The sequence below is a fragment of the Hemitrygon akajei genome, chromosome 20, assembly GCF_048418815.1.
Source record: "Hemitrygon akajei chromosome 20, sHemAka1.3, whole genome shotgun sequence".
Lineage (NCBI taxonomy): Eukaryota > Metazoa > Chordata > Chondrichthyes > Myliobatiformes > Dasyatidae > Hemitrygon > Hemitrygon akajei.
In genome coordinates this window covers 1,859,961-1,887,120 of record NC_133143.1, presented here as the reverse complement: position 1 = coordinate 1,887,120, position 27,160 = coordinate 1,859,961, and the positions used below count along the sequence as shown (strand labels likewise).

At 40.1% G+C, this 27,160-nt stretch overlaps 1 protein-coding gene across 4 annotated transcripts in view; it reads left to right on the top strand.

Annotated features, from left to right (window-relative positions):
- Positions 1-27,160, top strand: part of ulk4 (unc-51 like kinase 4) — a 730,951-nt gene that overhangs the window by 330,275 nt on the left and 373,516 nt on the right. For all 4 annotated transcript variants that reach the window (XM_073072965.1, XM_073072962.1, XM_073072961.1 and 1 more), the window contains one exon: positions 5,825-5,881. In XM_073072965.1, coding sequence (XP_072929066.1) covers positions 5,825-5,881 — 57 coding nt within the window. The remainder of the gene's footprint in view (positions 1-5,824; positions 5,882-27,160) is intronic.

The window sequence follows — 27,160 nt, the reverse complement described above, 5'->3', positions numbered from 1 at the left end:
CATGGCAGTTAAAAACAGACCAGACTTCTAAAACAATAAATGCAATTCGAACAAGAGTAAATAAAATTACTTATAAACCTTTAGAAACTAATGAAGCTTTTAAGAATTTTTATTCTGAGTTGTATAAATCAGAATCACAAAATGACAATGTCAAGATAGAAAGGTTTTTATCACAAATAACTCTTCCAAAATTAAATACGGAAGAACAGAAGGGATTAGATATGCCTTTTACATTGAAAGAGGTCGAAGAAGCCCTAGGATCATTTCAAAGTAATAAATCTCCAGGAGAAGATGGTTTTCCACCTGAATTCTATAAAAAGTTTAACGATTTATTAATTCCTCCCTTTATGGAGTTAATACACCAAGCGGAAAGAACACATAAACTTCCAGAATCTTTTTCGACAGCTATTTTAATAGTATTGCCAAAAAAAGATAGAGATCTTTTAAAGCCAACATCATATAGACCTATTTCTTTATTAAACACTGATTATAAAATAATAGCAAAAATCTTATCTAATAGATTATCTAAATGCTTACCAAAATTAGTACATATGGATCAAACAGGATTTATTAAAAATAGACAATCGGCAGATAATGTAACTCGGTTATTTAGTATAATTCATTTAGCGCAAAAGAGGGAGGAAATGAGCGTGGCAGTTGCTTTAGATGCAGAAAAAGCATTTGATAGATTGGAATGGGATTTTTTATTTAAGGTATTGGAAAAATATGGATTAGGAGTATCTTTTATAAAATGGATTAAAACCTTAAATACTAATCCCAAAGCTAAAGTAGTAACAAATGGTCAAATTTCAACACCATTTCAGTTAACAAGGTCAACTAGGCAAGGTTGTCCATTATCACCTGCTTTATTTGTGTTGGCGATAGAGCTATTAGCTGAATTGATTAGAATGGACCCAGACATTAAGGGTTTCAGAGTTAATCAGGAAGAATACAAGATTAACTTATTTGCTGATGATGTTCTGCTTTATCTAACAAACCCATTGCACTCGTTGTGTAAATTATCCTATAGATTAGAAGAATATGGGAAAATATCAGGTTATAAAATAAATTGGGATAAAAGTGAAATTTTACCTCTTACTAAAGGAGATTATAGTCAATGTCGATTAATAACCCAATTTAGATGGCCGGCAAATGGTATAAAATATTTAGGTATAAGAGTTGATAATGACATAAAGAACTTATACAAATTAAATTATTTACCACTATTGAAAAAAATTCAAGAAGATCTTGATAAATGGATGGTATTACCAATAACATTAGTAGGTAGAGTAAATACCATAAAAATGAATATATTCCCTAGATTACAATACTTATTTCAATCACTACCAATACAATTACCCCAGAAGTTTTTTCAAGAGCTAAATAAATATGTGAGGAAGTTTCTCTGGAAAGGTAAGATGTCAAGAATATCGTTGGAAAAATTGACATGGAAATTTGAGCTAGGAGGGTTACAACTTCCAAATTTTAAGAATTATTATAAAGCAAATCAACTTAGATTTATTGCATCTTTTTTTGAGAAAGATAAACCGGCATGGATTAGAATAGAACTAGATAAAATAGGAGAAAACACACCAGAAGATTTTATATATAAATGGGAATCTAAATGGATACGGGAAAAGAAAGAATCTCCTATATTAAAACATTTGATTGACTTATGGAATAAGATAAATGTTGACGACGAGACAAAGAAATCTTTATTAGCAAAGAGATCTTTAATTCAAAATAGACTTATTCCTTTTACAATGGATAATCAACTTTTATATAATTGGTTTCAAAAAGGGATTAGATATATAGGAGATTGTTTTGAAGGAGGTATATTAATGTCATTCGATCAATTAAAAAATAAATATAAGGTATCAAACAACACTCTTTTTTATTACTTTCAACTAAGGGCTTATTTAAGAGAAAAATTAGGTCAAACAATGTTATTACCGAAATCCAATGAAATAGAAACTTTAATTCAAAAAGGAAAGATTAAAAAATTTATCTCTTGTATGTATAATTTGATTCAAAAACAGGCAATTAAACAAGGAGTCCATAAGTCAAGACAAAAATGGGAAAGTGACTTGAATATTAAAATTGAAGAAAAAAATTGGTCAAGACTATGTCTTGAGAGTATGACAAATACAATAAATGTCCGATTAAGATTAGTGCAATACAATTTTTTACATCAATTATATATTACACCTCAAAAAATAAATAAATTAAACCCAAATTTATCTGATCAGTGTTTCCGATGTAACCAAGAAACATTCTACTTGGTCTTGTTCTAAAATTCAACCTTTTTGGACAAATTTAAGAGTTTTATTGGAACAAATTATTGGAATACAACTTCCACATAATCCAATATTACTTTTACTAGGTAATATTGAAGGGATAAAACCGATATCCAAATTGAATAAATATCAGAAAGAATTTATAAAAATTGCATTGGCAGTAGCCAAAAAGGCTATTGCAGTTACTTGGAAATCGGATACATATTTAAGTATCGATTGTTGGAAGAAAGAAATTTATGGCTGTATTCCACTTGAAAAAATTACTTATAATTTAAGACATAAATATGAAACATTTTTGAAAATTTGGCGCCCTTATTTACAAAAGATAGGATTAAATATATAGGTGCTCCGAAGATGAAATAATTGGTTACTTGGGGAAATAAATAAATATATAAACTAAAGTTATTATGAACTCCATGGAGCATGTGGGGATCTTCCAATATCCAGGCATTCCTTTTTTTTTTCTTTCTTTCTTTCTTCTTTTTTTTCTATAGGGATGTTAGGGGGGAGGGGGATGGGTAACATACATTTTCTTTTTCATACACTTTTATTCTGTAACTACTTGAAAACACAATAAAAAAAAAGAATAAGGGGTAGGCCATTTAGAACAGAGTTGAGGAAAAACTTTTTCACCCAGAGAGTTGTAGATCTATAGAATGCTCTGCCTCAGAAGGCAGTGGAGGCCAATTCTCTGGATGTTTTCAAGAAAGAGTTAGATAGAGCTCTTAAAATTAGCGGAGTCGAGACATATGGGGAGAAGGCAGGAACAGGGTACTGATTGTGGATGATCAGCCATGATCACATTGAATGGCGGTGCTGGATTGAAGGGCCGAATGGCCTACTCCTGCAACTATTGTCTATTGAAAGCCCAGCAACATCTCTACTTTCTGCGAAGGCTGAGAAAAGTCCATCTCCCACCCTCCATCCTCATCACATTCTACAGAGGTTGTATTGAGAGCATCCTGAGCAGCTGCATCACTGCCTGGTTCGGAAATTGCACCATCTCGGATTACAAGACCCTGCAGCGGATAGTGAGGTCAGCTGAGAAGATCATCGGGGTCTCTTTTCCCGCCATTACAGACATTTACACTACATGCTGCATCCGCAAAGCAAACAGCGTTATGAAGGACCCCATACACCCCTCATACAAACTGTTCTCCCTCCTACCATCTGGGAAGAGGCACTGAAGCATTCAGGCTCTCACGACCAGACTGTGTAACAGTTTCTTCCCCCCAAGCCATCAGACTCCTCAATACCCAGAGTCTGGACTGACAGCAACTTACTGCCCTCTACTGTGCCTATTGTCTTGTTTATTATTTATTGTAATGCCTGCACTGTTTTGTGCACTTTATGCAGTCCTGGGTAGGTCTGTAGTCTAGTGTAGTTTTTGTGTTGTTTTATGTAGTTCAGTGTAGTTTTTGTATTCTTTCATGTAGTACCATGGTCCTGAAAAACATTGTCTCGTTTTTACTGTGTACTGTACCAGCAGTTATGGTTGAAATGACAATAAAAAGTGACGAGACTTGACTTGACATCAAGGTCAAAATTTACCTTTAATTTGTTTATTAATACCACCTAAGGCTGAGACCTATTTTAATTGTAATCTAGGTATACTATTTGGATGTGATAAACATGGCGAGGTTAGATTACAGATGGTTCTAAAGTAGCTTGTGTTTAGATCGTGTAGAAGGTTAAAGAGTCATAGAAAAGTACAGCACAGAAACAGGCCTTTCAGCCCATCTAGTCTGTGCTGAACCATTTAAACTGCCATTGACCTGCATTGGTACCATAGCCCTCCATACCCCTACATCCATGTACCTATCTAAACTTCTCTTAAATGGTGAAATTGACCTCGTGTACCACTTGCTCTGGCATCTTGTTCCAAACTCTCTCACCCCTCTGTTCCCCTTAAACTTTTCGCCTTTCACCATAACTCATGTGACCTCTAGTTGTAGTCCCACCCAACCTCAGTGGAAAAAGCCTACTTGCATTTACACTGTCTATACCCCTCGTAATTTTGTATACCTCTATCAAATCTCCTGTGAATCTTCTACATTTCAAGGAATAAAGTCCTAACCCCTATTCAATCATTCCATGTAACTCAGATCCCTCAGACTTGGTAACATCCTTGTAAACTTTCTCTGTACTCTTTCAGCCTTATTAACATCTTAGCTGTGGATAAGTGACCAGAGCTGCACACAATATTCCAAATTTGGCCTGACCAATGTCTTATACCACTTCAATTTAACATCCCATCTCCTGTACTCAATACTTTGATATATGAAGGCCAGTGTGCCAGAATCTTTCTTTACAACCCTATCAATCCGTGGTGCCACTTTCAATGAATTATGGACCTGTATTCTCAGATTCTTCTGTTCTACATTTTAATGATTAATTACAGTTGTCTTGATCAGCAAGGTACGTGGGCAGAGGATTAGCAAATGTCTTTCAATACAGATAAGCATAAGATATTGCACTTTGGGAGATCAATCCAGGGTAGGGCTTGTACAGTGAATGATAGGGCTCTGGGTAGTATAGTGGAACAGAGGAATATGGTTCACAGTTGGATAGGTGCTAGAAAGTTTATTTGGTACCCTGGCCTTCACTGGTCAGGGCATTGAATATAAGAGTTGGAGAAGTTACGATGCACTTGGCAAGGCTGCACTTCCAATATTGTTTTATATTTTGGTCACCCTGTTATAGGAAAAATGTTCTGATACTGGAAAGAGTGTAAATAAGATTTACCAGGATACTTCCTGGACTTGGGGACCTCAGTTACAATGAAAGGTTGTGTAGATTAAGGCTTTATTTCCTGAACTGTAGGATATTAAGGGATGACCTGATAAACTATATAAGATCATGAGGGACATTAACAGGGTGAGAGCACATATTCTTTTTCCCAGGGAGGGGATGCTAAAACATGAGGGAATAGGTTTAAGATCAGAGGCAAGAAATTTAAAAGAGATTTCAGGTAGAGTTTCTTCACACAAAGGGTGGTGCACATTTGGAATGAACTACCAAAAATATGCTTGGCGTGACATATTAGAAATATTTTAAAAGCATCTAGATAAAGCACATGGATAGGAAGAAGATGGGCAGATGGGACTAGCTCCCTGGGCAACTAAATCAGCATGGATTTGTTGGGCCAAAAGATTACCTTCCATGTTGTATGACTCTATGACTCTAACCCATCTGGAATAAGTAGCTGAAGGAGACTAGTTTAAACTGTCTCTAGTTTGAGAGGCTTTGTGTATGTCTGTAAAATGCAATTTATGCACCAGCTTCTTGCCTGGAAGCAGAAAGAAAACATTTGGAATGTTTATCCAAATCTGCACTGTTCATATGGATGCAAGTTTTATACACACTTTAACGGATCTCTCAAATACATGGAGGTTAATTAATAGGATTTTGCCACTGTCATATCGGTACAAATGTGTATTTTAGTAGCATCAATTTGTTCAGAGGTTTAATATTTGGCACTGGCAATTATTTACAAAAATCATGAATTATTAATTATCTATTTTCAGGTGTTTAGACCATGGATTATCAATGAGGAATTTCTTATCAACTGTGGAGCGTTGCTTGTAAGTAATCGATTTTATTGTAATGACTATAGAAAATGGGAATGAACATTGGATTAAAATAGACTTGCTACATCTTGTGCTCCATTGAAAACAAACCCAGACTTTCAAGTCTTTCCTCAGAACGGAGACATATCCCAGGCAACATCCTGATGAATCTCTTCTGCACCCTCTCCAGAGAAATCACACCCTTCCTATCGTGTGGTGACCAGAAATGTACACCGTGTCCAGTTCTGTCCAAGCCAGTACTTGATAACAGTTCCCTGCCTTGTACACCCTGTCCTCGTTATATGCAGAGGATACGTTCCTCGCAGTCGATGCATAATGTGAATAATTATTTAAATGGAGAAAATAGGGATGCGTTCCAGAGGGCTTCGTAAATATGTTTTATCTGTAATTTATTCACATTTTCATACCAATACGACACAAAAGCAGTACCAGAAGACAAGATTCGTATTATATTTTCTCAATGTAAGGTAATATTCAATGTAATAAATCATAGAAAGTTAACATACTAGGGTGTACAGAACTCACCAACAGTGGCAGGTGTGATCGCTCCGGGGAATTGAGTGGTTGTTGTGGTGTCGGGCAGCTTTACATGGATAAGGTGGATGGTTGGTTGTAGTCGTCGGGATCATATCAAGCACAGCAAGGGGTGAAGGAAGACTCACAGAACGGCAGCAGGAGATGACACAGGTTTTGAAGAAAGTGGTGAGGGTTGTTTGCTTGGCAGCATTTTGTTTTTCAGGATAAATTTGCTTGTAAGGAAGAAGGGTTGACGGCAGGGAACGACTGAAATGCTGACTCCGTTCTAGGGTCCATGTCCATCGCCATTTATACCAAGTGTTCCGACTTCCACCATTCCCTCATCGTTGGTAACCTCCCGGGATTTTCAAAATCGTCTGTTGCTTGCAGCATCTGAGAGATAGTTCGCCATAAAAAAATACGCCTTGAATGTGGATTACGCCTTGGTCGAGTGGTTGAATCAGCGATGTTGTATTAGGTGGCAGGAAACGCACTGTTATATTACGATGAATGCTGTCCAAATGTTTAGGATGGGCTGGCGCATTGTCAAGCAACAAAAGAACTTTAAAGGCAAGATTCTGTTCCCAGCAGTAGAGTCCCAGAGCTGTGTTACCTTCACCTGATGCTGCACTGTTTATAATTTTCAACTTTTTTTAAAGTGTTAAAGCAGTTCTCTGCCGCTCGGCTGATGGCCCAGGACATGACATTGGACGCTTACGAGGCATAATTAAATATTTCAAGCACAAAATCACTGCCCCGTAGGTAAAACCAACAAAAATTTAAGAGCGCAAGATCACACATCCACACCTTGACGAAATCAATGTGAGACTGGCGGGAGTGAGATTATGAGGCGCACACCTGACTTGTATTAGTGGGAAAGCGGTGCTTCTTGTCCCAACAGTGAGACTGCGAGGCGTGCACACCTGACTTGTATTAGTGGGAAAGCGGTGCTTCTTGTCCCAACAGTGAGACTGCGAGGCGTGCACACCTGACTTGTATTGGTGGGAAAGCGGTGCTTCTTGTCCCAACAGTGAGACTGCGAGGCGTGCACACATGACTTGTATTAGTGGGAAAGCGGTGCTTCTCGTCCCAACAGTGAGACTGCGAGGCGTGCACACATGACTTGTATTAGTGGGAAAGCGGTGCTTCTTGTCCCAACAGTGAGACTGCGAGGCGTGCACACATGACTTGTATTGGTGGGAAAGTGGTGCTTCTTGCATAACTGTGAGTTTTGGACGCATACAAGGAGATGTTGGTAGAAATAGGTTCCTCATAGGATGTATTATAGATACGTGAAAAGAAAAAGATTGGTCAAGACAAATGTAGGTCCTTTACAGTCAGAAACAGGTGAATTGATCATAGGGAACAAAGACATGGCAGACCAATTGAATAACTACTTTGGTTCTGTCTTCACTAAGGAGGACATAAATAATCTTCCGGAAATAGTAAGGGACCGAGGGTCTAGTGAGATGGAGGAACTGAGGGAAATACATGTTAGTAGGGAAGTGGTGTTAGGTAAATTGAAGGGATTAAAGGCAGATAAATCCCCAGGGCCAGATGGTCTGCATCCCAGAGTGCTTAAGGAAGTAGCCCAAGAAATAGTGGATGCATTAGTGATAATTTTTCAAAACTCCTTAGATTCTGGATTAGTTCCTGAGGATTGGAGGGTGGCTAATGTAACCCCACTTTTTTAAAAAAGGAGGGAGAGAGAAACCGGGGAATTATAGACCAGTTAGTCTGACATCAATGGTGGGGAAAATGCTAGAGTCGGTTATCAAAGATGTGATAACAGCACATTTGGAAAGAGGTGAAATCATCGGACAAAGTCAGCATGGATTTGTGAAAGGAAAATCATGTCTGATTAAACTTATAGAATTTTTTGAAGCTGTAACTAGTAGAGTGGATAGGGGAGAGCTAGTGGATGTGGTATATTTAGATTTTCAAAAGGCTTTTGACAAGGTCCCACACAGGAGATTAGTGTGCAAACTTAAAGCACATGGTATTGGGGGGTATGGTATTGATGTGGGTAGAGAATTGGTTGGCAGACAGGAAGCAAAGAGTGTGAGTAAACGGGACCTTTTCAGAATGGCAGGCAGTGACTAGTGGGGTACCGCAAGGCTCAGTGCTGGGACCCCAGTTGTTTACAATATATATTAATGATTTAGACGAGGGAATTAAATGCAGCATCTCCAAGTTTGTGGATGACATGAAGCTGGGCGGCGGTGTTAGCTGTGAGGAGGATGCTAAGAGGATGCAGGGTGACTTGGATAGGTTAGGTGAGTGGGCAAATTCATGGCAGATGCAATTTAATGTGGATAAATGTGAGGCTATCCACTTTGGTTGCAAGAACAGGAAAACAGATTATTATCTGAACGGTGGCCGATTAGGAAAAGGGGAGATGCAACGAGACCTGGGTGTCATTGTACACCAGTCATTGAAGGTGGGCATGCAGGTACAGCAGGCGGTGAAAAAGGCAAATGGTATGTTGGCATTCATAGCAAAAGGATTTGAGTACAGGAACAGGTTCTACTGCAGTTGTACAAGGCCTTGGTGAGACCACAGCTGGAGTATTGTGTGCAGTTTTGGTCCCCTAATCTGAGGAAAGACATTCTTGCCATAGAGGGAGTACAAAGAAGGTTCACCAGATTGATTCCTGGGATGGCAGGACTTTCATATGAAGAAAGACTGGATCAACTAGGCTTATACTCACTGGAATTTAGAAGATTGAGGGGGGATCTTATTGAAACGTATAAAATTCTAAAGGGATTGGACAGACTAGATGCAGGAAGATTGTTTCTGATGTTGGGGAAGTCCAGAACGAGGGGTGACAGTTTAAGGATAAAGGGTATGCCTTTTAGGGCCGAGATGAGGAAAAACTTCTTCAACACAGAGAGTGGTGAATCTGTGGAATTCTCTGCCACAGGAAACAGTTGAGGCCGGTTCATTGGCTATATTTAAGAGGAAGTTAGATATGGCCCTTGTGGCTAAAGGGATCGGGGGTATGGAGAGAAAGCAGGTACAGGGTTCTGAGTTGGATGATCAGCCATGATCATACTGAATGGCGGTGCAGGCTCGAAGGGCCGAATGGCCTACTCCTGCACCTATTTTCTATGTTTCTATGTTTCTATTCTGTGTAATGAAAGCGAACATTCTTGTATGCAAAAAATGATCTCGTGCTTTCCCGAAGTATTTGATCAATAAACTCTTCTTGGGCTTCTAGCTGGGTACCAGTATCGATTATTACTGACATTTCCACCTTCAGAGTTTATAACCAATGCCCATACCTGGCTGGAAGCCTGAGAAAAGTTTATTCTTGTATGCCTTCATTATACTTTATCTACCTGTGCTGCTACCTACAGGGATCTTCAGGTTGTACAGCCTGAACCCTCTGTCCTCAATGCTGCCTGGGGCCCCACTATTTATGCTATGTGCCCTTCCTTTATTAGAATTACATTCTGACCGTACATGAATGTGTATCCACCTCTTATACATCCGAACTGATAGTGAGACCGTACTTGCCAGTGAACTGTGAAGGGGAACTCGGGGACTTTAAAAGTTATTGTTATATCATATTGCTGAAAGAGTCTGTTGGGCAGTTCTCCCAGTTTAGAGACCAGCCCCAGATATTTGCAAGGACAACTCAAAATGTTTGATTTGGTTGAGAGCACATCTGACTTTGGTAAGTTGATTACTGCTGAGTGATCTATCTTTGCTATTTCTTAGTGTAGCAATTCTATGACAGCTCATTTGCTAAATATTTGTAATGTGCTCGTGGTTGTAGATAAAACTAATTCTGTTTCTGGGATTTGAATGTTAACGTCTATGGCAGCTTTGCTTTTTTTTAACATTTTAATTAGTATCCACAAAATATGATTTATTTTAGTTACCCAAAATGTTTACCAATAAAATTTATTAACACATATTTTCATCAAGTGTAGTCAAATAAAATGCCAAGCAAGTGATTGGCTAACATTGACTCTACATTGGTTCAGCAGCTTTAGAGTGTACTCTCCCACACTCTGAAATCTACTTGCTTTGAAGGACTTAGTATGGAGAGGGCTGAAGTATCTAACTTCTGCTGATTTTATTAATGCTGTGTCTAAGGATGTCATGGACTTTGTTACTTGTGCAAATTTTCACATGGATTGAAACAACACTACTTTGCAATTTTTTTGCAAAGTGGTTTTCATATCAAAAGTGATTCTGACAGTCACTGTGTCGCACTGGTTTCCATTTACTGATGTTGGTTACTGCTTGGTTGAATACAGAAAACTCTGCTAAACCACTGACTCATGCTTTCTTTAATATAATTGAACTTTCATTGTTATATTGTCCCACTGACACTTGTATTTTGTTTCTCTATTCACTGGCATCATTCACCCAGAGACTAACACTTCAGTAATAGATTTGATAGGCTACGTGCAGCATTCTGACAGTAAATTAAAGATTCTGCACAGTTGCCAGATTTGATCCAAGGAGACCTTTGGATGGTAGTGATTTATTTTGGTTTTAAAGTTGAAGAATTCAAGCCCTACTCATTGCTAACTATGAAATATTTGGTTTTCTTATATAGTTACTGATTTTCATGAAAAGAAGCAAGTACACATTTCCAGGTTGATTCCAGAGATGAAGGGGTTAGAGTTTGAGGAGAGATTGAATCGCCTGAGACTATACTCTCTGGAATTCAGAAGAATGAGAGGAGATCTTATAGAAACATACAACATTTTGAAAGGGATAGATAATATAGAAGTAGGAAAGTTGTTTCCATTGGTAGGTGAGACTAGAACTAGGGGACATTACCTCAAGATTCAGGGGAGAAGATTTAGGATGGAGATGAGGAGAAACTGTTTTTTCCAGAGAGTGGTGAATCTGTGGAATTCTCTGCCCAGGGAAGCAGTTGAGGCTTCTTTACTAAATATATTTAAGATACAGTTAGATAGGTTTTTACATAGTAGGCGAATTAAGGGTTATGGAGAAAAGGCAGGTAGATGGAGCTGAGTTTACGGACAGATCAGCCATGATCTTATTGAATGGTGGGGCAGGCTCGATGGGCCAGATGGCCGACTCCTGCTCCTATTTCTTATGTTCTTATGTTCCAGAATACTTTTATTTCAGAATTCTTCAATTTTAATGGATTTTTTATTATCCTTCAGAATGTAAAATTCATTACCAATATGTTACTGAAATGTAACATTAATACATGTTTATTATCAGGCAGAAATAGGTTGATCATGTGCGTTTGTAATTGAACAAATTCTGTTGAGTTTGAAGCTCTGAATAACTGATCACTATTTGGTAACATTAAATTTTAGCAATTTTCCTAAAGTCAGAATCAGAATTAGAATCAGGTTTATTATCACCGGCATGTGTCGTGAAATTTGTTAACTTAGCAGCAGCAGTTCAATGCAATACATAATATAGAAGAAAGAAAATAAAATAAATATCAATTACAGTACATGTATATTGAATAGATTAATAAATGATGCAGAAATACAGAAATAATATATATTAAAGAAGTGAGGTAGTGTTCAAGGGTTCAACGTTCATTTAGGAATTGGATGGCGGAGGGGAAGAAGCTGTTCCTGAATCACTGAGTGTGTGCCTTCAGGCTTCTGTATCTCCTATCTGATGGTAACAGTGAGAAAAGGGCATGCCCTGGGTGCTGCAGGTCCTTAATGATGGATGCTGCCTTTCTGAGACACTATTTCTTGAAGATTTCCTGGGTACTTTGTAGGCTCATACTCAAGATGGAGCCAACTGGATTTACAACCCTTTGCACCTTTTTCCAGTCCTGTGCAGAAGACCCCCATACCAAACAGCGATGCAGCCTGTCAGAATGCTCTCCACAGTACATACATAGAAGTTTTTGAGTGTTTTTGTTGACATACCAAATCTCTTCAAACTCCTAATGAGGTATAGTCGCTGTCTTGCCTTCTTTATAACTGCATCGGTATGTTGGGCCCAGGTTAGATCCTCAGAGATCTTGACACCGAGGAACTTGAAGCTCCTCACTCTCTCCACTTCTGATCTCTCTATGAGGATTGGTATACGTTCCTTTGTCTTACACTTTCTGAAGTTCACAATCAGCTCTTTCGTCTTACTGACACTGAATGTAAGGTTGTTGCTGCGACACCATTCCACTAATTGGCATATTTCTCTCCTGTATGGCCTCTCGTCACCATCTGAGATTCTACCAATAATGGTTGTATTATCAGCAAATTTATAGATGGTATTTGAGCTATGCCTAGCCACATAGTCATGGTTATAGAAAGAGTAGAGCAGTGTGATAGGTGCACTAACCACACACCCCTGAGGTGCTCGTCAGCGAGGAGTCATAGTGATGGAGTCACAGAGGTTAAAGAAATAAGAAAAAAATAAAGGCATCGGGGCAATTAATATAGATTTGGATACTGCTGAGGGTGTTGGCGGGCCAGAGAGAAGCTGTAGCAACCTGATTTCTGCCGCTGTCTCTGAGGCTCAGAACTGCAGGGGCAGATGGGGAGTGCAGTAGTGATAGGGGATTCCCTAATTAGAGGAGCAAACAGCAGATTCTGTGGATGTGAAGAAATACCTGGATGGTATGTTGCCTCCCAGGTGCAGGGCCAAGGATGTCCTAGATCGGGTCCACAGCATTCTAAAGGAGGAAGGTGAACAGCCAGAGTTTGTGGTACATATTGATTCCAATAACGTAGTTAGGTCCTGAAGATAGGGAGTTATAGAAGGTAGAAAGTTGAAAAGCAGGACCTCCAGGGTAGTAATCTCTGCATTGTTGTCCTTGCTATGTGCAGTGAGAATTAGAACTGGATTATTTGGCAGATGAATGCATGGCTGGAGAACTGGTGCTAGTTAGTGCTAGATCCCAAGAGAGGGAATTTGTAGAATGCCCATGAGATTGTTTTTTACATCAGGATATGGTTGACCCTACTATGGGAACAGCAGTTCTGGATCGGGTGTTAGATAATGACCCAGACTTGATTAGGGAGTTTAAGATAAAGGAACCCTAAGGAGAGAGAGATCATAAAATGATAGCATTCACCTTATACCTTGAGAAGGAGAAGCTAAAATTGGATTATCAGTATTATAGTGGAGTAAAGGGAATTATAGAGGCATGTGAGAGGAACTGGGAAAAGTTGATTGGAAAGGGACACTGGCAGGGATGACAGCAGAACAGCAATGGCTAGAATTTCTGGGAGTAATTCAGGAGGTGCAGGAAAGATGCATCCCAAAGATGAAGAAGTATTCTGAAGAGAAGACAAGCAAACCTTGGCCGTCAAGGAAAGTTAAAGACAACATTACAGCAAAAGACAGGGCTTATAATAGAACACAATTAGTGGGAAATTAGAGGATTGGGAAGCTTTTAAACACCAGTAGAAGGCAACTGAAAAAAAAGCCATGAAGGGAGAAAAGTTAAAATATGAAAGTAACCTCGCCAATAATCTAAAGGTGAATACAATTTTTTTCAGATACATAAGGAATAAAAGAGAGATGAGAATAGATATCAGATCACTGGAAAATGATGCAGGAGAGGTAGTAACTGTGGGGGAGAGAAATGGTGGAAAAACTTATTAAGTATTTTACATCAGTTTTCACTGTGGAAGTCACTAGCAGAATGCTAGAAATGAGAGAGTGTCAGAGGGTAGAAGTGGCTGTCCATAAGATTACAAGATATAGGAGCAGAATTAGATCATTTGGCATATTGAGTCTGCTCTGCCATTTCATCATGGCTGTTCCATTTCCTTCCCAGCCTTAATCTCATGCCTTCTTCAATAACCCTTCAAGGTGGTCAAGATGGTACCAACATACAATGCTCCCTCAGTTGACATCTTCCAGATAGCCCACGAAACTGTCTATTTTACTACTTTTACATCTGATTTTCACCTTAAGTGTGTTTCTGGTATTGTTAGAACCTTTGGTTTACAGTTTGGAAATTGATTGAGTGATCCAGCGCTTTGCTGTCTCTGCAAAGAGTACAGGAAGCAAATGTGCTTCATTTGCAAAGAAAACCTCATTGCAAAGAAACTTAGAAACGCGAACCAACTAAAGTATCGAGGAAGGTTAAGACATTGAAGTAAATGTGGAAGGTGAGCAAGAATCCAGTGCCAGTTGCCCGCCTTGTCTGTTAGCAGCTTATCTCTTTGTGGTAGTTAGCTGTGACCTCTGCCTCGTGAGGTGTCCCTCTCTTTCAGTTGTTACGAACCCTGTAACTGGGTCACTTACCAGCAAAGATAGAGAGGTCCGTTGAAGTCTGATGGTACTATTTTTAACAGTATTTATTAGTAAAAATACTCAAAAATAATATCAATGCAAACATACAGATAATATACGTCGTCAATACGAAATCTAAAAGTGCGGGTATAATAATAATCACTAAGAAATAGCTCTATCGTTGTCTAGGGGATAATGTCTTGTCCGATGGAAATATAAAAGTCACTCAGTTCATTCAGGCTGCAGCCTTTGGTTGGAGTCAAGAGAGAGATTTTTAGAAACTTGCCAGCTTTTCCTTTTTATGGTTTAGATCCTTCGAGAGTTCCGTTGGTGTGGCCTCTCCTTTAGCTAAAGCCGTTCTTCTGTGGCGAGCCCGCCAATTCCCAGGCGAGGGAAAAGGACGCACGCGAGCCCCACCGGCTGTCGCTATTAAACGCTGTCACGGGATTTCTAGCATTTCTCCTGGTGCGTCTGAAGGGGTTGTTCCCCAGACCCTCTTTTATCCTTACTCACGGGGTGTCAGATGTCAATCAGGTTGGGATGATGCAATCTCTCAACCAGCCCACTCTGGTCACCCCCTGAGGGCTTCAATGAATAGTACAGTACTCAATACACAATTCCGTCTCCAAGAGACAATAGCCGTTATCAGTGGTTCTGTCTTGCTGAGGCCAGGACACATTCCAAACCCTTGTGGATTCTGCGTGTCTCTCTCTCATTTCCTGGGTCCCAGACCTGAATTAATAGCGATCTTGCGATTCTCAAAAAGGAGGGGGCTACTTTGTACCCTTCGGCCCCTCAGAGTTGTCGCACATTCGTAACACAATGTTCATGATGTTGGAGGATGTTTCGTGATTCTGCATTTATGATTGGACTACTGCATTAAGAACTGTGGACTTTTTCAGATGTATGGTGTCATATTCTGTGTTTTTTGTGCCGTTCCTTTCCATTATATTGTACAGAGAGAGGGGCTTTGGGGGTTGATGTTCTTGTTGCAATCTGAGATTTTTGTTCTGGGGACTGTTTGGGGATTGATGTTCTTGATGAATTTTGTTAGATCTTTGTGCTGGGAAGGGGTTGTTTGGGGAGGTCGATATTCTTGTGGTCTGTGTGGGGGAGGGGTGTTTAGGGTCAATGTTCTTGTTTTGAGTGAAGGAAGGGTGTTTGGGGGTTGATGATGAGGATGACATTCTTTTATTGTGGGGCGGTTTGATGTTTCTCTCTGAACGGCTTTCAAGCTCTTTCTTTGTTTCATGACTATCTGGAGCAGCCAAATCTCAAAGTTGTATATGGATACATACTTTAATAGCAAATGATCTTAGAATCCTGACAAATCAAGATCTATCAACTCTGCCTTAAACATACCCAATGACTTGGCCTCCACAGCCACCTGTGGCAATGAATTCCACAAATTTACCACTCTCTGCCTAAAGAAATGCCTCCCCATCTCCATTCTAAATGTACATCCCTCTATTCTGAGGCTGTGCCCTCTTGTCCTAGACTCGCCCTCCACAGGAAATATCCTTTTCACATTCACTTTGTTGAGGCCTTTCAACATTCAATAGGTTTCAATGAGATTTCCCTCACCACCCCCCCAATTCTTTTGAATCCCTGCGAGTACAGGTCCAGAGCCATCAAACGCTCTTCATATGGTATGCCTTTCCATCTCAGAATCACTTTTGTGAACTTCCTTTGAACCCTCTCCAGTATCAGAACATTCTCTCTTAGATAAGGGTCCCAAAGCTACTCACAATACTCCAAGTGAAGACTCAGTAGTACCTTATAAAACCTGAACATTACAGTCGGCCCTCCTTATCCACAGATTCCGCATGTGCGGATTCAACCAACCACGGATCGGGAAAACCCAGAAGTTCTCTCTCCAGCACTCGTTGTTTGAGCATGTACAGACTTTTTTCTTGTCATTATTCCCTAAACAATATAGTATACATAGCATTTACATTGCATTAGGTATTATAAGTAATCTAGAAATGACCTAAAAGTACAGGCAGTCCCCGGGTTATGAATGAGTTCCATTCCTGAGTCCAGCTTTAAGTCGGATTTGAAATTGGAACAGGTACATCCGGTATTATTTAGTGTCAGTTAGTCAAATGTTTTTCTTAGTATATAGTACATATTTTACCTTTCTATGCATATAAAGCACTTAAGAAACATACGTATTTCAATAATTAAACCACTGCATTGCTTAGTAATAATTGTAGCTTTCATTGGGGCAGGGCCTTTCATATACTCCATTAAAATTGTTCCGATCATTGACCGACTGTAGCCTAACGCTTTTCCAATGAGCGATGGCGTTTCACCTCTTTCCGATTGCTTTATTACTTCCACCTTATTTTCAATCGTGATCGTGATTATTTTCATGAACAGAAACACTGCGGATTCAGAGATTTTTAGATTTTTTAACTTTTTTTTTCCATTTAGAAAGTAGTCTATGTAAGTGTATAACCATACAGTTTTCGATACTGTATTCCATCTGCCACTTCTTTGCCCATTCGCCTAATCTGTTTGAGTCCTTCTGCAGCCTCTCTGCTTTCTCAATACTACCTGCCCCTCCACCTATCTTTGTGTTGTCCACAAACTTAGCTTTGTAGCCATCAATTTCATCATCCGAATCACTGATGAATAACGTAAAAAGAAGTGGTCCCAACATAGATCCCAGTGGAACACCACTAGTCATGGGCAGCAAACCAGAAAAGATTCCCTTTATTCCTACCCTTTGCCTCCTGCCAATCAGCTAATGCTCTATCCATGCTAGTATCTTTCCTCTAATACTATGACTCTTAACTTGTTAAGCAGCTTCATGTTTGGCACCTTGTCAATGGCTTTCTGAAAATCCAAGTACACAGCATTCACTGATTTTCCTTTGTCCATCCTGCCTGTTGTTTCCTCAAAGAACTCCAATGGATTTGTCAGGCGAGATTTTCCCTTGAAGAAACCACACTGACTACAGCCTATTTTATCGGGTGCCTTCAAGTACCCCAAAACCTCATTCTTAACAATTGCTTTTAACATCTTCCTAACCACTGAGGTCAGACTAATTTGCTTTCTTCTGCCTGTCTCCCTTTTTGAAGAATGGAGTGACATTTCCAATTTTCCAGTCCTTCAGAACTATGCCAGAATCCATTGCTTCTTAAAAGATCATTAGTAACATCTCCACAATCTCTTCAGCCACCTCGATCAGACCCTGTGGTGCAGACCATCCGGTCCAGGTGATTTATCTACCTTCAGACTTTTCAATTTCCCAACCATCTTTTCCATAGTAATGGCATCTTAACTCATTTCTGCCCCCTGACATTCTCAAATTGCTGGCACACTGCTAGTGTCTGCCATTTACTTCTCAAACATTACTACCTCTCCAGCATCATTTCCAGTGGTCCAAATATCTACCCTCACTTCTCTTTTACTCTTTATTTGTCTGAAGAAACTTTTGGTACACTCTTTAACATTATTGGCTAACTTACCTTTATATTCCATCTTTTCCTTCTATAGTCAGCTTGAAAAATTCTGTAAATAGTTACCACCAACGTATCACTTGTGGAACCAGAGGAGCCAACACTCTGAACCCACTGTTATATTACCATCAAGAGCACTTACTGTGCCATCCCACACCCACACTTCGGAGAGTCTGATCACCTGGCTGTACATCTACTCCCTGAGTATAGGCAGCAGCACTTACAGGACTACATTGAATTGCTGGACTGGACTGTATTCAGGGATGCATCTTCAAGTCTGAATGAGTACACCACAGTTGTCACTGACTTCATTAAAACCTGTGTGGATGAGTGTGTTCCTACAAGAACATACTGTACATGCCCAAATCAAAATCCGTGGATGAACCAGGAGATTCACAGTTAGCTGAGGGCTAGATCTCTGGCATTCAAGTCTGGTGATCCAGGACTAGACAAGAAGGCCAAGTACTACTTACAAAGGGCTTTGTCAAGAGCAAAACAATAATTCCAAATGAGGTTAGAGATGGAATCAGGTGCACTGTTGAAGCCTATAGAAACATCAACTTTGGCAGGATTTACAGGCCTCTACATCCTACGAAGCAAAGCCTAATGTCATGAATGGCAGTGATGCTTCACACCCAGATGAGCTCAACACCTTTTAAGCATGCTTTGAAAGAGAAAATAAAACTACAGCTGTGATGATTCCTGCAGCACCCTGTAACCCTGTGATCTCTGTCTCAGATACTGTTGTCAGATTGGCTTTCAAGAGGGTGAAGCCCTCACAAGGTGGTGGGGTACCTGGTGGGGCTCTGAAAACCTGTGCCAACCAACTGGAGGGTATGTTCAATCTCTCATTGCTATAGTCGGAAGTTCCCACCTGCTTCTAAAGGGCAACAATCATACCAGTGCCCTAGAAAAGCAGGGTGAGCTCCCTTAACAACAATCATCCAGTAGCACTTACACCTATGGTGATAAAGTGTTTTGAGACATTGGTTATAGCTAGAACCAACTACTGTCTCCACAAGGACCTGGACCCACTGCAATTTGCCTATCACCACAACAGGTCTACAGCAGATACTAGCTTATTGACTTTTCATGCAGCCTTGGATCACCTGGACAATACTAATACTTATATCAGGCTGCTGTTTATTGACTGTAGCTCATTGTTTAACACAATCATTCCTACAGGCCTGATCAAAACTCTCCAAAACCTGGGCCTCTGTACCTGCTTCTGCAACTGGATCCTCAACTTCCTCTCTGGAAGACAACAGTCTGTGTGGATCAGAAATAAAGTCTCCAGCTCACTTAATCAACACTGACTCAAGGATGTGTGCTTAGCCCACTGCTTGACTTTTCCTACACCTATGTCTGTGTAACTAGCCATCTATAAATTTGCTGAGAACACAACGACTGTTGGCAGACCCAGATGGTGATGAGATATATCAGCTGGTTGAGTGGTTTCACAACAACAACGTAAGTAAGAGCAAAGAGCTGACTGTGGAGTTCAGAAAGGGTAAGAAGAAGGACACACCAGTCCTTGTAGAGGGCTCAAACCAGACTACTGTCCTCCTGCTCTTCCTGCCCAGCTCTCTAGAACCTCCTGACTGACTGACACAACATTCCTAAGTTGGACAATGTGGCTCCTTATCTTTAGCTGAAGCCTAAACACTCTTACCACAGGACACATAGCTTTTACAGAAAATTGATAAAATAAAATACCTCACAGCATAGAATAGAAATCTTAACCAGGGCATTACACAGCTAACTGAAATGAGTTCACAAGCTTTTTCTTGCAACTTTACCCCAGATTACTACAGGAAGCAAGAGAAGAGATTTATTTAGCAATGATCTTTGCATCCTCGTTGGATCAGAGTTGTATCAGATGATTGGAGGGTGGCAAATTTTATTCCTTTGTTCAAGAAAGGAAGTAGGACTAATCCTGGGAATTATAGACCTGTGAGTCTTCAGTGGTGGGCAAATTATTGGAGGAGATTCTTGGAGACAGGATTTACTGGCATTTATGGAAACAGTTTGATTAGGGATAGTTAGCATGGCATTTTGGGGGGGGGAAGGACATGCATCATGAGTCTGACTGAATTCTTTGAGGATGTGACAAAACACATTGATGCAAGTAGAGAGGTGGATGTAGTTTACGTGGATTTTAGTAAGACATTTGGTCAGGTTCCCCATAGCAGGCTCATTCAGAAAGTCAGTTGACATGGAATCCCAAGAAACATGCCTGTGTGGATTCAGAATTGGCTTGTCTGTAAAAGGCAGAGGGTGGTTGTAGATGGAGTGTATTCTGCCTTGAGGTCAGTAACCAGTGGTGGTATGCAGGGATCTGTTGTGGGACTCCTGCGCTTTGTGATATTTACAAATAACTTCAATAAAGAAGCAGAAGACTGAGTTATAACTTTGTAGATGAGTCGAATGTTGATGGTGTTGGGGATAGTGAACAAGGTTGTCACGGGTTACAATAGAACATTGATAGGGTGCAGAGCTGGGCTGAGCGTTTGCAGATAGATTTTAACAGAGAAAAGTGTGAAGTAATTCACTTTGGAAGGTTGCATTTAAAGGCAAAATAATGTAGGTTAATGGTAGGATTCTCAGGGTCCGTGTCTATAAAGTTGCCGCGCAAGTTGAAAGCATTGTTAAGAATGTGTATGGTCTGTTGGCCTTCATTAATTAGGGGATTGAGTACAAAAGGCCACGAAATAATGCTGCAGTTCTATAAAACCCTAGTTAGACCACACTTGGAATATTGTGTTCAGTTATGGTCATCTCATTATAGGAAGGATGTGAAATCTTTAGAGAGGGTGCAGAGGAGATTTACCAAGATGCTTCCTTGATTGGGGAGCATGTTTTATGAGGTTAGCTTGAGTGAGCTAGGGGTTTTCACTTTAGAGCAAAGACGAATGAGAGGTGATTTGATAGAGGCATGCAAGATGATAAGAGGCATAGACTAAGTGGACAGCCAGAGTGCTTTTCCCAGGACAGGAATGCCTAATATAAGAAAGCGTAATTTTAAGGTGATTGGAGTAAATTATAGAGGTGATGTCAGAGGTATGTTTTTTTACACAGAGAGTGGTATATGTGTGGAATGCTCTACCAAGGGTAGTGGTAGAGGCAGATACATTAGGGACATTTAAGAGACCCTTAGATACACACATGGCTGATAGAAAAATGGAGGGCTATTTGGGAGGGAAGGGTTAGATTGATCTCAGAGTAGATTATAAGGTCTGCACAACATCATAGGCTGAAGGGGCTATACTGTGCTGTAATGTTCTTTGTTCGACATTAAAAAGAAATCTAGTTTTCAAAATGTTATTGGTTATATATTTCTATATGTTGGGACATACTCTCTATATAACATTCTATTTAATTTCCTTTCTTCACCTTTTTTTAAAACATGACTTCTGTCTGTGGCACCAGCAACAAAAGTTCCTGAGTTGTGTTCATGTTGCTTGTTCTGAACACAACTGTAAAGGAATGATTACACAGCAGCAGAATGCCAGGAAACTAGAATGTTCACCGAATTTCTTTTTTTTAATTGTAAGGGTGCTACAGGGACAGATTTCTGTCAATTTGCCAAACACCGCTCGCTGGAGTTAGCCATCAATCCAAGATAAGAGAGGTCTTTCGTGTGTAGGAACAGACTACCTCTTACCTCTAAATGAATTCCATATTGTAATTTTTCTTGCTAAATAATTCTACATTGACACTAGAATTTCCAAATTATTACCTTCTGTTTCCTGTATAATTTGTTATTCAAGAATGGGAAAACTTCAGTGGCAGCATCAGTTTTTTGTTGTTTTGTTCCATTCTAACTTGTTTTCCAAAAGCAGCATTTGTATTTCTGATCTCAAAGCTACTTCGCTTCCAAGATACTTTTGTTATTATTAATTTCCTTGCATTATGAAGATGCTTTTCAGTCCCTTAAGCCAGTTTATTCACCTTGCTTTTTGAAGGGTAAACAACTTCCCAACTCCATCTGTCCTCCTTGTGCATTAATCTGTTGACTTCCTCTTTGTTAAGTCAAATCTGAAGTTCAATAACTTTTTGGGAAAGGAGCTCTCCATCATGGGCACTAGCTTCCCTAGCATCAAGGACATTTTCAAAAGGTGATGCCTCAAAAAGGCAGCATCCATCATTAAGGACTCCATCACCCAGGGCATACTCTCTTCTCTTTGCCAGTATCAAGGATGAAGTACAGGAGACTGAAGACACACAGGCAACATTTTAGGAACAGTTTCTACCCCACTGTCATCAGATTTCTGAACGGACAATGAACCTGTCTACATTGCCTCACTATTTTTTTCGATGTACTTTTGCCACAAAACAACAAATTTCACAACGTATACCAATGATATTAAACCTGATTCTGCATCTAATTCTGTTTCTGATTCCAGATACTCAAAATGCTACAGTGGTTAAGTTGCAAGACTAGCTATCAAACACCTGGATAATTAAAGCATGACTTCAAAGTTGATCGTGGAAGCCAGTGGAATTAAGTTCAGTTACTGATCTCATTTACTCTCGAGGTCTTCCCTCCTCTGCCTCCATCCTCATCCCCACCAACTACTTTTCCTTCTGAAGATTCATAAGGAGACCATTCCTGGGGAACCTAATTCTTCACTCTCCAGTTTTCCCAAAGACCTATTTATTCCCAGAGAATTATAGCGAAGTACAGCTCTTCGGCCCATATAGTACAGGCAAGCAGCATTTAAAATGCTTACTCCCAGTGACCTAGGCTTAATGGCCTAATTTTGCTCCTGTGTCTTATGGACCTACACCAGGACCATAGCCCTCCATATCCCCACTATCCATAAGACTATAAGACATGGCAGAATTAGACCATTCAGCCATCAAGTCAGCTCCGCCATTCTATCATGACTGATCCTGGATCTCACTCAAACCCCATACACCTGCCTTCTCGCCATATCCTTTGATGCCCTGACTGATCAGGAAACTATCAACTTGCGTCTTAAATGCACCCACCAACTTGGCCTCCACCGCAGTCTGGCATTCACCATTCTCTGGCTAAAAAATTCCTCCTTACCTCCATTCTAAAGGTTGCCGCTCAATTTTGAAGCTGTGTCCTCTAGTTCTGGATACCCCCATCATAGGAAACATCCTCTCCACATCCACCTTATCTAGTCCTTTTAACATTTGCTTGATTTCAATGTGATCTCCCCCACCCCTATGAATACAGGCCCAAAGCTGCCAAACGCTCCTCATATGTTAACCCCTTCACTCCTGGAATCTTCCCCATGAACCTCCACTGGACTCTCTCCAGTGACAATACATCCTTTCTGAGATATGGGGCCCAAAACTGTTGACAATACTCCAAGTGCACCATGACTAGTGTCTTATGAAGCCTCAGCATTATCTCCTTGCTTTTATATTCTATTCCCCTTGAAATAAATGCTAACTTTGCATTTGCTTTCTTTACCACAGACCCAACCTGTGAATTAACCTTCTGAGAGTCTTGCATGAGAACTCATAAGTCCCTCTGCATCTCTGATGTTTGAACTATCTCCTCATTTAGGTAATAGTCTACACTATTCTTCCTTTTACTAAAATGTATTATCATACGTTTCCCAATATTGTATTCCATCCACCACTTTTTTATCCATTCTTCAATTTTGTCTAATCCTGCTGCAATCGCATTGCTTCCTTGGCACTACCTACCCTCCACCTATCTTCGTATCATCCGTAAATTTTGCCTCAAAGCCATCAATTTCATTATCCAAATCATTGACAAACAATATGAGAAGTAGAGTTCCCAATACTGACCCCTGAGGAACATTACTAGTCACTGGCAGCCAACCAGAAAAGGCCCCCTTTATTCCCACTCACTGCTTCCTACCTGTCAGTCATTCCACTATCCATGCCAGTATCTTTCCTGTAATGCCATAAGATTTTATCTTGATAAGCAGCTTCATATGTGGTACCTTATCAAATGCCTTCTGAAAATCCAACTAAATAGCATCCATTGCCTCTCCCTTGTCCACTCTGCTCATTACTTCCTCAAAGAACACTAATGGAATTGTCAAGCAAGATTTCTCTTTACAGAAACCATGCCAACTTTGACTTATTTTATCATTAATCTCTAAGTACCCTGAAACCTCATCCTTAATAATACCACTTTCCCAACCACTGAGGTCAAGCTAACTGGCCTATAATTTCCTTGCTTAGCCTTCTTCCTTTCTTAAAGAGTGGAGTGACATTTGCAATCTTCCAGTCCTCTGAGACTATGCCAGGATCAAGTGATTCTTGAAAGATCATGGCCAATGCATCAGTTATATCTTCAGCAACCTCTCTCAGGACTAGGATGTAGTCGAACTGGTCCAGGTGACTTATCCACTTTAAGACCTTTGAGCTTGCCGGCACTTTTTCCTTTGTAGTAGCAATGGCACTCACTTCTGCTCCCTGACACTCACGGACCACTGGCACACTGCTAGTGTCTTCCTCAGTGAAGACTGATGCAAAGTACCCATTAGGTTCATCTGCCATTTCTTTGTTCCCCATTACTACCTCACCACCATCATTTTTCAGTGATCCAATATCAATTCTCACCTCCCTTTTACTCTTTATATAACTGAAAAAACTTCTGATGTCCTGCTTTATATTATTGGTGAGTCTGCCCTCATATTTCATCTTTTCCCTTCTTATACCTTTTTTAGTTGTCTTTTGTTGGATTTTAAAAGCTTCCCAATCATTCAACTTCCCACTCACTTTTGCTATCTTTTATGCCTTTTCCTTGGTTTTTATGCAGTCCTTATCTTCCCGTCCATCACTGTTGCCCATACCTGCTATTTGAGAACAACTTCTATTGTCATACCTATCCTGCACCTTGTGAACTGTTCCCAGAAACTTCAGCCATTTCTGCTCTGCCATCATCCCTACCAGTATCCTTCTCCAATCCTCCTGGGCAAGCTCCTCTCTCATGTCTCTATAATTCCCTTCATTCCATTGTGATACTGTTACATGTGAGTTATGCTTCTCCTTCTCAAACTGCAGTATGAATTTAATCACATTATAATCATTGTCTCCTAAGGGCTCCTTTACATTAAGCTCCGTAGTAAGATGTGGGTTATTGCACAACACCCGTTCTAAGATAGCCTTTCCTGAGTAGGCTCAATGACAAGCTGCTTTAAAAAGCCATCTCCTAGGCATTCAACAAATTCCCTGTCTTGTGATTCAACTCCAACCTGATTTTCCCAACCCCCTTGCTTATTGAAGTCCCCATTACAATTGTGACATCACTCTTTCCCAGCTGCCTTTGCAATCTCCACCCCACATCTTGGCCACTGTTTGGAGGCCAATATATGATCCCCATAATGTTTTTTTTAACCCTTGCAGTTTCTTAACTCCCCCACACAATTCAACATTCTCTGACCCAACGTCACCTCTTTCTAAAAATGTAGTTCCATCTCTGACAGAGCCACACAACCACCTATGCCTTCCTGCCTGTGTCTTGATGCAAAGTTGTGTCACCTGCCCTGTCTCATTTCCTAATGGCAGATCCAGTATCACATGCTCTCTCGCAGACTTTGCAACTGCTCATGGCCTCTTCCCACTTGCATGGTTAAACTGATGTCACTGCAATTCCGAAGAGAGAGTTTTCACTAATGATTGCAGAGTGCTCACTTCTTATTCAATTACTCAGCAAGCAAAACAGCTTGTCCATGCTTGTATACATCAAAACTTAATAAGTGGCAAAGAAGCAGCATTCATGCACAAGTGCCAGGCAATAACAGTCTTCAACAACAATCTTCATTACATAATCATCAAAGTCCAAAATAAATTTATTATCAAAGTCACCACAATCCTTGAGATTTGTTTTCTTTCAGGCATACACGGTAAATCTAAGAAACACAATATAATCATTGAAATACTGCGCCCAATGGGACAGACAAACAACCAGTGTGCAAGAGACAACAAACTGTGCAAATACAAAAGAGAAAATAAATAAACAAACAAACAGACAGACAGATATTAGCTATCAAGAAAATGAGGTGGAGTCCTTGAAAGTGAGCCTGATGGTGTGGGTCTTGTGGCTCCTGTACATTCTTCCTGATGGCAGCAACGAGAAAGGAAAATGGACTGGGTGTTGAGGGTTCCAAGTGATGGATGCTGCTTTCCAACAATGTTTTGTGTTGATGTGCTCAGTGGTGGGAGGGCTTTATACATGATGGACTGGGCCATATCCACTATTTTTTTGTCTGTTCAAGGGCATTTATTCTTCTATACCATGCCATGATGCAACTAATCACTATACACATCTATGGAAGTTTGTCAAAGTTTTATACGCCATGTTGAATCTTAGCAAACCTCTAAGGAAGTAGAGGCGATGCTATGCTTTCTTTGTAATTACACTTACATGCAGGGTCCAGGACGGACAGATCTGAAATAATAACACCAAAAAATTTAAAGTTGCTGACCTTCTCCACCTCTGATCCCCTGATGAGGACTGGCTCATGGCCCTCCAGTTTTCTCGTCTTGAAGTCAATAATTGGATCCTTGGTCTTGCTGACATTGAGTGAGAGGTTGTTCTCAATCTCTCTCCTGTATGCTGATTCATCACAACCTTTGAATCAGTCAACAACAATGGTGTTGTCAGCAAACTTAAATAGGGCATTGAAGTCTACTTAGCCTCACAGTCATACATATAAAGCGAGTAGAGTAGGGGGCTAAGCACACAACATTGTGGTGCACCTGTGCTGTTGGAGATTAGAGAGGAGATGTTGCTGCCTATCCAAACTGCCTGGGCCTACATGTGAGGAAATCAAGGATCCAACTGAACAAGGAGGTATTGAGGCCAAGGTTTTAAAGCTTATTGATTTATTTTGGTATTGTATATCAAGCTATCGTTGACAAAAAAAGCATCCTGATGTATGTTCCAGGGTTGAGTAAATAGCCAATTAAATAGCACTGGAGCAGATCCAATTCACTTCTCAGGCAGGAGTTGATATGTTTCATCACCAACCTCTCAAAACACTTCTTCACAGTGGACAGTAGTCATTGAAGTAGGTTACCATATTTTTCTTTGGTTGATTGAAGTAAGTGGGTATCTCAGACTGCC